The sequence below is a fragment of the Mastomys coucha genome, unplaced genomic scaffold (genome assembly GCF_008632895.1).
Source record: "Mastomys coucha isolate ucsf_1 unplaced genomic scaffold, UCSF_Mcou_1 pScaffold6, whole genome shotgun sequence".
In the NCBI taxonomy this organism is placed as follows: Eukaryota; Metazoa; Chordata; class Mammalia; order Rodentia; family Muridae; genus Mastomys; species Mastomys coucha.
In genome coordinates, this window is record NW_022196912.1 from 27,283,826 (window position 1) to 27,296,802 (window position 12,977).

Sequence of the window (12,977 nt, forward strand, 5' to 3'; positions counted from 1 at the left end):
AAAAAAAAAAAAAAAAAAAAAAACAATCTCACTTGGGAACTGGTGTAGAAAGAGTATTTGTATATATGGATGTGGCACCTGTCAATAATAAATCTGATGGTCTATAGCTTAGGCAGGAAATAGGAGGTGGGACATCTGGGAGGCAGAAAAGATTATGAGATAGTGCCAGATGGAAGATTCGACTGAGAAGATGTGACAAGACAGATACCTGGTATCTGAGCAAAGGTAACCAGCCACGAGGCAGAATATAGATCGGAATAAATGGGTTATCTTAAGTTATAAGCTAGTCAGAGAAGAGCCTAGCTTTATGGCCAAGGTATCTGTAAATATATTTTGAGTCTGAGTATTATTTCTGGGAGCATGAGGCTAGAAGGAAAACACAGACATAATTTCTACAAACCGAAGATGTATTTCAGTAATAAGTTCTTTGCTTCACATGTGTATGGGCAGTAGGTTTAGCTACCAGCACTAGAAAAAAAAAATCCTTTCTAGCAGGGGAAATATCAAGTTCTGTATAGTCAGAACAATGAGAGAGTGTCTGTCATGGAAAGCAGACAATAACCATACTTACCTTCCTAGTCTGTAGCCCTGTCCTGAGAAGGGCTGGAACACAGGCTTTGTAGACATACATACTTCATTTTTTTTATCTTCAACTTTAACATCCACTTCCTCTTTATCAAAAATTCCGCGTAATTCTGAAGGTAATTCCCTTTGAAAGAAAAGAAAATGATAAAGCTCTTGTTTTCCCTTTCTATGAAATACATCTATATGCCAATATAACTACATGGTTTGTAAAAGTATACTATATGAACTGAGAAGGTAGCCTAGCTGGAACACTTGCCTAGCATGTGCAGGTCTTGAATTTAATCTCTAGCACCACATATATGAGGCATGGTGGTGCATGCTAGAACCTCAGCACTTGGGACAGAAGCAAGAGGATCAGAAGTTCCAGACTATCCTTAGTTATGGCAAGATTGAGGACAGCCTGGACTACAAGAGACCCTTGCAAAAATAACTGGGTTGGTAAAGGTCTTGCTACCAGGCCTGATCACCTGAGTTTTGTCTCTGGAACCCACATGGTAGAAGGAAAGAACCAGGGCTGGCGAGATGGCTCAGCGGGTAGTAGCACTGACTGCTCTTCCAAAGGTCCTGAGTTCGGATCCCAGCACCCACATGGTGGCTCACAACCACCTGTAATGAGATCTGACACCCTGACGCCCTCTTCTGGTGCGTCTGAAGACAGCTACAGTGAATTACTCCACAGTGCTCCGGAGCGAGCGGGGCGGAGGGAGTGGCGCAAGATCTATACACATAAAATAAATAAATGGTGGTCGCGCATGCCTTTAATCCCAGCACTTGGGAGGCAGAGGCAGGCAGATTTCTGAGTTCGAGGCCAGCCTGGTCTACAGAGTGAGTTCCAGGACAGCCAGAGCTACACAGAGAAACCCTGCCCCGGGAAAAAAAAAAAAAGAACCAACTGCTGTAACTTATCTTCTGACTTTTAATATGAATGCCACGACATACAGGGGTATCATGTATATATGTATGAATGTATGTATGGAAAAAACTTAAATATATTAAACAAGAAATATAAATGAGATATACAATACCTCTACAATAAAACAATTGAATGTGCGCATGAAAGCCAGAGGAGGGCATTAGGTGTTTTATTACTTTTTTATCTTATTCATTTGAGGCAGGGTCTCTCCATGAACCTAAAGCTCTGTTTTTTTTTTTTTTTTTTTTTTTTTTTTAACTAGCCTGGCAGCCAGCTATCCCCCTGCCTCTGCTCTGCAACAGTGCTGGGGTTACAGGTGCATGAGACAATGTTCATTAGGTCCTCATGGTACGGGGTAAGTGCTCTGAATAATTGAGTCAACTCCACCCCAGTTAAACATTTATTTATTATCACTGTGTGTATGCATAATGTGTGTGTGTGAAAACACAGGTCTGTGTGTATGTAGAAGCCAGAGGACAACTTTTGGGAGTCAATTTTCTCCTTTCACTATGAATTAATTGTGGGGACTGAACTCAGGTCTTCAAGCTTGATTGGAAAGGACTTTGATCTGATGAGCTGTCAAAGCCCATTAGTTTTTACCTTTTTTTTTTTTTTCTCAAAAAAGAGGTGGCCAAAGAACTATGAATGAGTAGAAATATTAAGTTTCAGTTCTGTTTTTCTTACTGCTTTTTGTTTGTTTTTTTTTTTTGAGATGAGGATCTCATATATTAAGGATGGCCTTGAATCTGATTTATGGTTCTACCTCCTGAATGTAGAATTACAGGCAGATACCACTATACTTGCTTAGTGGTGGGTTTTGTTTTTCAAACAGGTTAAGACTTGGTAGTAGAGGCTGGCCTAAAGTTCATGATACATTTAATATATCTAGCTTCAAAGATATGACAATCCTCCTGCCTCAGCCTCTCAAGTGTGTAGTTAATAGGCAGGACACTTCCCTGGCTCATCTAAGTTTTTAAATAAAAACAGATTTACTTTGATAATGACAATGGTAAACTACTGTAGGGCAGTGTGGGGCAGTGGTCTGCTCGGGTAACTTAAGTCGAGTAATTGGCTTTGAGCCCTGGAGCCTTTGTGGGCAGTTTTCTGCTTGCAGGGGGCAGAAGAACTCTGCTATAACTCCCGAGTCTTTGGCTCTTGCTTCAGCCACAACCCTTCACAGTTGCCCCCATAGGAGATGTGTGCTCTATCAGGCAGACAATGCCCCAAGCTCCCAGCATTCTAGCTGGACCCTATCCCCAGTCATCTGACCACAGCGTAGTCAGACATGCCACGCCCCGTACAATATAAGGGGTGGTTTGCCCCCTCCTTGCTTTCTTGCTCTTTGTCGCCTCTCTTGCTCTTTGTCGCCTCTCTTGTCCTCTTTCCTCCCTTGCTTTCTTTCTTTCCTTTCTCTCTCTCTCTCTTTCTTTTCTCCTCTCCTTCCTCTCCTTTCTCTCTACTTGACAGGCCTATTTTCTCCTTCCTACAATAAAATATCTCATTTATACACTGCCTCCTTTTTAACTAACGCGCGCCCTGCCAGCAACAGCCCCGCCATTGGTACAACAAAATACTGACTACTATTGAATTAAAATAAAAATATTTTCACATTTCATCCTTTTTAAAAAAAAAAAAATCTGGTTTTTTGAGACAGGGTTCCTCTGTGGAGCCCTGGCTGTCCTCAACTCAGAGATCCACTGAGGATCCTCTGCCTCTTGAAGGCTGGAATTAAAAGCATGCACCACCACTGCCTGGTGCACATTTCTTCGTTCTAAAAGATTTAAATGACAGAGATTGGCTCCAGCACTAGGCTTTGTCTAATATTTCAGATACCCTTTCTTGTTTGTTTTTAAGATGAGGTCTCTCTCTATAGCCCTGGCTGGCCTGGAACTTACTATGTAGAACAGGCTGGCCTCAAACTCATTGATCTACCTCACTACCTCTGGAGTGCTAGATTAAAGCTATGTGTTACCAGACTAAATATTCTTCATAAATATAATAATTCAATGTATAATTTTTTCATTTGTGTTAAAACATCCAATAAGGACTATAGACACAGAATATATAACAACTCATGGGACTGGATTGGGGGGGATTATAGCTCAGTGGTAGAACATTGGTCTTGATGTGCAAGTCCCCTAAATTGTATCTCCCTGAAAATGGGTTGGGGGAAGCAAATAATCTTAAAACAGGCAAAGAAGGGGCATGAGGGAATCTTCAGAAAGTCCCAGAGACCTGAGATGTGGGAGGCTCCCAGGAGTCAATGTGAATGATCTAGCTGAGATGCCTAACATTGTGGACATGGAACCTGAAGAGGCCACCTCCTGTAGCCAGGCAAGACCCACAGTGGAGGGATAAGGACACCAATCCACCCACAAAACCTTCAACCCCAAATTCTTCCTGTGTAAAAGAAATGCAGGGACAAAGATGGAACAGAAACTGAAGGAATAACTGACCAATAGTCAGCACAACCTAAGCCCATCCCACGCGCAAGCACCAATCCCTAACATTATTAATGATACTGTTATACTTGCAGACAAGAGCTTCCATAACTGTCCTCTGAGAGGCTCTACCCAGCAGCTGACTGAAAGAGATGCAGATACTACAGCAAACATTGGACAGAGGTCAGGGACTCTTATGGAAGAGTTGGGGGAAGCACTGAATGCCCTGAAGGAGATGGGAGCCCCACAGGAGGACCAACAGAGTCATCTAACCTGGACCTCTGCGAGCTCTCAAAGACCGAGACACCAAAGAATACACATGGGCTAGAACGAGATCCCTAGCACATTTGTAGCAGATGTACAGCTCAGTCTCCATGTGCGCCCCCCCAACAACCACAGTGGAGGTTCTCCCTAATGCTGTAGCCTGACTGTGTTATCAGGTCGCCAACAGGGCTATCTTGTCTGGCCTCAGTGGGTGAGGATGCACCTAATCTGGCAGAGACTTGATACTCAGGGAGGCCCCAGCCTCTTAGAGGAGGAGGTGGGGTGTCTCTGTGAGGGGGTAGCCAGAAGGGGGTAGAGTTTGAGATGTAAATAAATATTTTTTAAAAACGTAAAGAAGAAAATGGACAAATAATTTAGATAGATAAACAAATGGCTAATAAACACAGGAAAGCCATTCAACATCACTAATCATGAAGAAAATGAAAAGAACCAAAATAAAATATTGTTTCCCACTTATAAGAAAAGCTATAATTTAAAAAGGCTGGCACTGACAAATATTAATAGAGACTGAAAAACTATAACCTTCATACACTGCTGGTGTATTGCTAGGGTTCTTTTAAATGGTATAACCACTTTGGAATATAGTTCAGTAGCTCTTTGTGAAGTTAAAGACAGAATTAACATTTGTTGAGATCTATATGTATGTGCATATCCCTAACTGAAACCATTTGTCCACATAAAAACTTAGTCAAGGACTGGAGAGATGAACACAGTCTACTCTTACAGAAGACCCAAGTTTGGCTTCAGAACCCATATCAGGTGGCTTTCAACATCCTCTAACTATAAAGTTCCAGAGGACATAATGCCTCTGGCCTCTGCAGGCATCTGCCTGCATGTGTACAATGCATCCCTTCCCCTTACATACCCATCATTTAAAAAAATTAAAACAAAAACTTAGTTGGGTTAGTGATACATGCCTGTACTCCTAGGAACTAAGTTGTAAAGACAGAAAGAAAAGGACTTCAAGGTTATATTCAGTAATGAACTTGGGGTTAGCCTGGGCTAAATGAGACACTGATATCTCCCTAAACTAATTAATTTATACAGGATATGAGAGTGTAGCTCAATAGTACAGCACTCACTTAGCTTGAATAAAGCTGTGGCTTTGATCTATATCTCTGCAAAACAAAAAGCAAACCCAAACCAACCAACAACTGAACAAACAAACAAAAAGCAAAATACTTGCCCAGAAATATTCATAGTAGCATTATTTTTAACAACTGGAAACATGGAAATGACTCAAACATCTAGCCACTAATAAACAGACAAACTGTGACATATCACCTAACCACTGATAAACAGACAGACATATAGCGAGGACTGTCTCACTATATAGCCCTCGCTGTCTTTGAGCTCACAGAGATCTGCCTTTATCTCCTTGAGAATGCTAGGATTAAAAGCATGCACCACCATGACTAGCCAGATACTTATCATAGTTACATAGTCTCAGTTGACAAGAAAAATTAAGTGTGTGTGTGTATTTGTGTAAGTTATCATTGTGGAATTATATAGATATATTCCAAAGAGCTCATGATGGAAAAGTAAAAACTGGTTTAAAAAAGAATATTCACATTTTATCAATGCACAGGCTGGAAAAGTGGCTCAGAGGTTAAGGGCATTAACTGAACCTGGGTTCAATTCCCAGCACCCACATGGTGACTCACAACCATCCGTAACCCCAGAGGATCAGATGTCTTCTTCTGGCTTCCACAGGCACCAAGCATGCACATGGTGCATAGATACACATGCAGGCAAATACCCACACATATAAAAATTATTTGTAATTTTCAAGATTTTCTTCATGCTTCAAAACACTTTGAAACAAGGCTAACCTGGAGAAAGAGAGGGAAGGTAGGTGGAAGGGGAGAGGAAAGAGGGAGAGAGAAAAGGAAGAAAGAAAAGAATCAATTTAAGCCAAATGTGTTAGTTTATTCCTTGGATTTCAAGGTTAGCTGAGAATAGATGAAACTTTTGTTTAAAGATTTTGCCTATGTTGATGTCTGTGTGCAGGTACACGCGTGTGAGAGCAGATGCCCTTGGGAGACCAGAAGAGGATGTTGGACACCCCTATCCCAGCTCTCAAGCTAGAGCAGCAAACACTCTTAACTGCTGAGCCACCTCTACAGCTCCAGCTGTTGTGTAAACAAAACAAAACAAGACAAAACAAAACAAACCAACTCCCCTGCCACCCACCCCTCCAAAAAGGGAGGAGATATGAATTCACAGGAGAAGCAGTATGTCTGTGAATGTAGAAAAGGGGCACAATCACGATTACAAATAATTCTTTCATTGAAAACACGCTTAAAATACCCTTCTACTACAGCCTGCTTACCCCTTTTTGATGGAATTCAGAAACTGCTGACTTGCACCATCAGAGTAACTTCTAAAATCATCATTGACAGTGAATCCATTTTTCCACAATTTTATATTTACATCTACCTACAAGGCAGTACAGAAAGGAATGCATTGTTAGTAAAGGTGATAGTAGTAAGTGAAGTCCTCTGAACTCTTTCCTAGCTCTGTAGTTTTCCAAATTGTAATTTTATATACATGATCATTGTGCCTGCATGGATGTCTGTGCACCACTTGAGTGCAGTGCCCTCAGAGGCCGGAAGAGGGCATCAGATCCTCAGGAACTGCAGTCACAGAAGGTTGTGAGCCACCACTTGTGCTGGGAATTGAACCCACACCCTCTGAAGAGCAACCAGTGCTCTTAACTGCTAAGCCATCTCTCCAGCCTCCTATCACTCTGTGTTTCATATGTAAACAGCACATTTCAAATGTGAAATATAAAAATAATGCATTTATATACTATATGGTTAAAAATCATTAGTAATATTAAGTTGGAAAAAGTTCTGTGCCATGTGTGTCTCATAGGACCCCTGAGGTAAGGCTTTTTAGATTCTCAGCAATAAGAGGACTTCATCTGAAACGATTCTGAGCCTGAAGAACAAGCAGGAGTGGTATAGTGATGCATGCCTATAATCCTAGGACTCAGGAGATTGAGATAGGAGGGCAGCGTTCCAGTGTCTAGCTTGGGATATATACCAAGTACCAACCAGGTCAGTCTGAGGTACAGTGTGTAATTCTGCCCCACTGGGCAAACACACTGGGCTGAAGAGATGGTTTAGCTGCTAAGAGTGCTGCCTGCTCTTACAGAAGACAGGATTCGGTTCTCAGCTCCCACATGATGGCTCACAGTTTAATAGTTTCCCCTATATAAACTTAAGTATCTCTTCATAGATGGAAAAAAACTCCACCATAATTAAATTATCAAAATCACTTGAATCTAACAAGCCTACATTCAGAAGTTATCCTAGTTTAAAGAGCTCAGTATCAAGCCGGGCGGTGGTGGCACACGCCTTTAATCCCAGCACTTGGAAGGCAGAGGCAGGTGGATTTCTGAGTTCGAGGCCAGCCTGGTCTACAGAGTGAGTTCCAGGACAGCCGGGGCTACACAGAGAAACCCTGTCTCAAAAAAACAAACAAAAACCAAAAAAGCTCAGTATCTAAGAGAATGCCCAGACAAAAGAGGGTGACAGAGAGAAGCAAACAAGAAAATGGCCTGGAATGGTAATCCTGCTCTGGATTGAATTAATGAAAAAAGACTACTTCAGGGCCCATACGCACACCAGTTTAAAGAGTCCAAAAGCCTTTTTGGAGAGCACATAGTACACACAAATGCTGAGTTTGTTTGCCTCAAATTTGCTACGTAGCCGAGGCTGACCATAAACTCCTAACCCTCCTTCCTCCAAAAACTCCCCAAGAATAAAAACATTGCATCTTCAAGAACAGCTAGAAAGTATATCTGGGGTTGGAGAGTGGGCTCAGCTCAGCAGTTAAGAACACTGACTGCTATTCTGGAGGTCCTGGGTTCAAATCCCAGCAACCACACTGTGGCTCACAACCATCTGAAATGATATTGGATGCCTTCTTCTGGTGTGTCTGAAAACAACTACAGTGTACTTACAGATAATAAATAAATAAAATCCTAAAAAAAAAAGTATATCAGCAACTGAAGTTCATGTTTACCTCATGATACAAAAAAATAAAAAAATAAAAAAGTTTGGGGGTGGGGGAGAAGAGAAGCCAAAAGTTCAGCCATGGGAAGCTAATCCTTGGAAATAAAGTTCAGTCAGGAATAGACTACTGTAACATTCCCTGGTCAGTTTCTGCTGGACATTGTGCTCACCCAATCAGGTGATAGAACCTACCTGCTCTTACTTGGTTTTTGCTTAGCAGCTCCACTCAAGGGCACTTTCTTATTGGGGATGTCCTATGATTGCTTCAATAGGGCCTCCCCAGTTGGTTTCTGTAAGCTCCTGATTTAATGATAACTTACTATCTCTATGTTACATCTTGCTATTGTTCTATCTTAGTTGCTATTTTTATTCTTATGCTTGCTATAGCTATTGCAGACCATTCTCCTGACCATAGAGAGATCCTGAAACTGAGCTCTTGTCACAGGCTGGGCATAAATACCTGCACCCACCTGCTGAGCTGTCACATGGGTGTGGAAGTCAGAGGACAATTTGTGGAAGTCAGTTCACTCCTAGCATATAGGGGTCTGAACTTAAGATTATCAGGTTTGGCAGCAAGTATTTTTACCATCTAAGCCATCTTGCCAGCCCCCTACTCTTACTTTGATAAAACTTAGTTTTAAAAGGGCCTGGAAATGTAGCACAGTCTATAGGGTGACTGCCTGGGTTTGGTCCTCAGCTCTGCATAAAACCAAACATGCTGACATGTGCAAAGGAGGCAGAGGCAAGAAGGATCAGAATAGCTTCAAGAACAGCTTTGGCTAAACCCCTTCTCTTAAAACAAAAAACAAAAAACAAAAAAACCCAAAAAACCTCAGAATGAGTTTTTTCACATACCCTCTTAATGTCAGTCTTCAAAAAGTCAGTTGGATTCTTGTAATTGGGACTATAATAACTGAAATACATTTAAAAAAATCAAACCTTATATAGGTATGCAGTTACAAAGTTATTTTTAAAATGTTTCCTAGAGCCGGGCTGTGGTGGCACATGCCTTTAATCCCAGCATTTGAGAGGCAGAGGCAGGCGGATTTCTGAGTTTGAGACCAGCCTGGTTTACAGAGTGAGTTCCAGGACAGCCAGGGCTACATAGAGAAACTCTGTCTTGAAAACCAAAAAAAAAAAAAAAATTTCCTAGATATAGACAGTTCATCAAGGTATAATTAGTGGTAATATCTCAAAGTTAGTTGAGAATCTGAAACTCACTCTATCTTTTTATATACTGGTTACATTAAAGACCTCCATTTTTGGTGGAGTTTTTACTCAAACGTGATTTTTTCCCCCTAGACACAAGGTCTTGGTATCTAGCCTAGGATGACCTCACGCTCACTAAACAGCTTAGGTTGGCCTTGAACTCTAAGATCCTCCTACCTTAGGCCAAGTTCTGTGTTTACAGGCTGTGCTACCTACCATACCGAGCCCATACATGACTTTACAATAACACATAAATTAAATTAGTCATTTGGAAAATAGTAGTTCCCTAAGCCATCGAATCTAAACACTAATGTATATTCTTATATGAAACATATATTTATTAAAATAAAACTAACCTCATGGGGAAATACTGTAACTTTGAAAAGCTATCAAGTGCATGATAGAAATTTCTTCAAATTCTTGTTTTAGTTAAAAGCCGACTAAGTGAAATATTTGCATTTGTAATAAATATAGTAAGTTATTTCCCTTGCAATACCAGGTTCCCTTAATTATTCTGTGCAAACGCCTGCCAAGTCTAATGAGTGCATATACATGTGTGCATGTGGAGGCCAGAGTTGATGACAATGTCTTCTTCAATTGCTATCTTAGCTTTTTTTTTTTTAACATTAAAAAAAATTCAGGCTATATAATCGGCTTAGCAGTTAGGAGCACTTGTTAATTTTGGAGAGGACATGGTTTGATTCCTGGTACCTGCATGGTGGTTCTAAACATCCATAACTCTAGTCCCTGGATAACTGATACTCTCTGTGAACTGTAGACACACATGTACACATTCATACGAAACACCCAAACACATCAAATAAATATAAAACAAAACAAAACATTTGGAGTGTGTGTGTATGTGTGTGTGTGTGTGTGAGAGAGAGAGAGAGAGAGAGAGAGAGAGAAAGAGAGAGAGAAACAGAGAGAGAGAAAGAGAGACAGAGAGAGACAGAGAGAGAGAAAGAGAGAGAGAGGAGAGAAAGAGAGAGACAGAGAGAGAGGAGAGAGAGAGAGAGAGAGAGAGAGAGAGAGAGAGAGAGAGAGAGAGAGAGAGAGAGAGAGAGAGAGAGAGAGAGAGAGAGAGAAAGAGAGAGAGAGAGAGAGAAAGAGAGAGATGATAGCTAAGGCGTCAGTTCTTTCCTACCATGTGGGTTCCAGATTGCTGGGCCTCGTGGCAGGTGCTCTTACTCACTGAGCCATCTCTCCCCACTCTATTTTTTGAGACAGGATCTCTTACTGAACCTGGAGTTCACCAATTCAGTTAAACGACTGGCCACCAAGCCAAAAGGCTCCTCTTGTGTCTCTGCCTCTCCAGCCCTGGACATGAGTCTTGTGCTTTTATGTGGCAGCTAGGAGTCCAAACCCAGGTCCTCATGCTCAGGTTTGCATGGCAGCCACTCACTAACAGCTCTCTCCCTAGCTTCCTTCCATCCTGAGTACTTTAGCCTTCAACTTATTACACAGAGAACAACTTCAGGGATCACAGATGCAGATCACCTTGCCCAGTTTATGCTGTGCTGGCTCTAACTGAACTCAAAACTTTGTGTTCGCTATGTAAGCGTTTTACCAGCTGAACTACATCCTTAGCCCATCACAGATATTCTTAACTGAAAGTAGCATTTACTTGGTTGGTAAATTCAAGCAGGTAGAACAATGATTTGTAAGTCAGTTTGTTGTGACTGCTTTGATTCCTGCTCAGATGCCAATAGCTTTACCTACTATTGCTTTTCTGGCACCTGTGTGAATTTAACATAGTGAAAATGGTAAAAAATAGCTTTCCTATTACAAAAGTAGTTTTGACTTCAGGGATCCTCCTAGAGGCCAATAAGTAACAGATATTTACCTGTTTCTTCTGTTCAGTGGGAGATAAGCACTTGGCACCAGCCTTCCCTGCTTCCTCAAAAAGGCTGTCAACAAAATATTCACAGTCCTTTTGTTAGTTATTATTGAGGGGTTGACTGTCAGGAGGTCCTGTTTCACAAACCCTAAAAAAAAAAAAAATTAAAAAGTATAAAAATAAATTAAGTGTTGAGGCCAGCCTGGTCTACAGAGTGAGTTCCAGGACAGCCAGAGCTACACAGAGAAACCCTGTCTCGAAAAACCAAAATAAATAAATAAATAAATAAGTAAAGTGTTGTTACCTCTAAGTTAATAAATCTTTGGGGAGGGCTAACTTTTTTGTTTGTTTGTTTTTTGAAAAACAAAACTCAGAAATCCACCTGCCTCTGCCTCCCAAGTGCTGGGATTAAAGGCGTGCGCCACCACTGCCCAGTTGGGGAAGGCTAACTTTTTGATGTATATGGTATCTTTTGTATTTTAGGATCTCTATCAGACCATGCAGTATTGATAAGAAGAACAGTGTGGAAAGGCACAAATGATAACAAAGTATAATTATACATATGTATGGAAATCCCATCATAAACTCATTACTTCATAATTTAAAAATTAATTTAAAAGCCTCCCAAGCTAGATGTTCATTATTACATTATTTATGTGCATGAGAATGTGTATATGTGTTCATGTGTGGAAGCACTTGTGGAAGTTGGAGAACAACTTGTGAGAATTATGGGAGTTGGTGTATTTTTTTCTACCACATGTGTCCCAGGATCAAAGTCGTCACTCTTGGCAACAAGGGAGCTATCACATTTACCCCAGAATTTAAAAAAAAATTTTTTAAAAGAGGTCGATAAGAGGTTAGAAACATGGCTCATAGGTTAAGAGTATATACTGCTTTTATAAAGGACTTGAGTTTGATTCCCAGCACTCATAGGTGGCAGCTCCCAACTACTGTTAACTAAAGCTCCAGCAGATTTGATGCTCTATTCTGTCCTCTGAAGGCACCTGTACACAGGTACAATATTCCTATAGACACATAACTAAATCTTTGAAAAACACATTTTTAAAGATTTCAGTAGAAAGTAACATTTGTTAGCCAATCTCCACTTAAAGTGCTATAATTACCAAACATATCTTTATAAATGCCAAAATCATCTAATACTAGTCCAAAAGCACAAAAAATTACATGTTTTCTTTTTGGAGACAGGGTTTCATATATCTCAGACTGGCCTCAAACTGTCTAGATAGCCAAGGATAACCCTGAACTACTACTACTTCCACCTACCAAATGCTGGGCTTATATGGTACTAGGGACTGAACCCTATCAATTAACATTTATGCCCAGTCAAAAGTACGTTATTTCTGAAGAGTTCAAAATAACTTTTTTATCACCCCTCAACACACGAACGCACGCACACACAATCTCATTATTTTGTTGGTCTTAAACTACTGGGCTCAAGCAATCTTCACTCCCAAGATCCTGGGACTATAAACTTGTGCACTGTGCTCAGCTTCTAATGACCTCAAAGGGGGTTACTATGTACTTTTTGTTTTGTTTTATTTTGTTTTTTGAGACAGGGTTTCTCTGTTAGCCCTCGCTGTTCTGGAACTCACTCTGTGGACCAGGCTTGCCTCGAACTCAGAAATCCACCTGCCTCTGCCTCCCAAGTGCTGGGATTAAAG

The 12,977-nt window shown here is 40.9% G+C and overlaps 1 protein-coding gene across 1 annotated transcript in view; it reads right to left on the reverse strand.

Annotated features, from left to right (window-relative positions):
* The window catches only part of Ubxn2a (UBX domain protein 2A), a 32,845-nt gene that overhangs the window by 10,846 nt on the left and 9,022 nt on the right, over positions 1–12,977 (reverse strand). Inside the window, 3 exon segments of the mRNA XM_031356166.1 lie at positions 572–709; positions 6,557–6,663; positions 11,302–11,443. Coding sequence (XP_031212026.1) covers positions 572–709; positions 6,557–6,663; positions 11,302–11,443 — 387 coding nt within the window.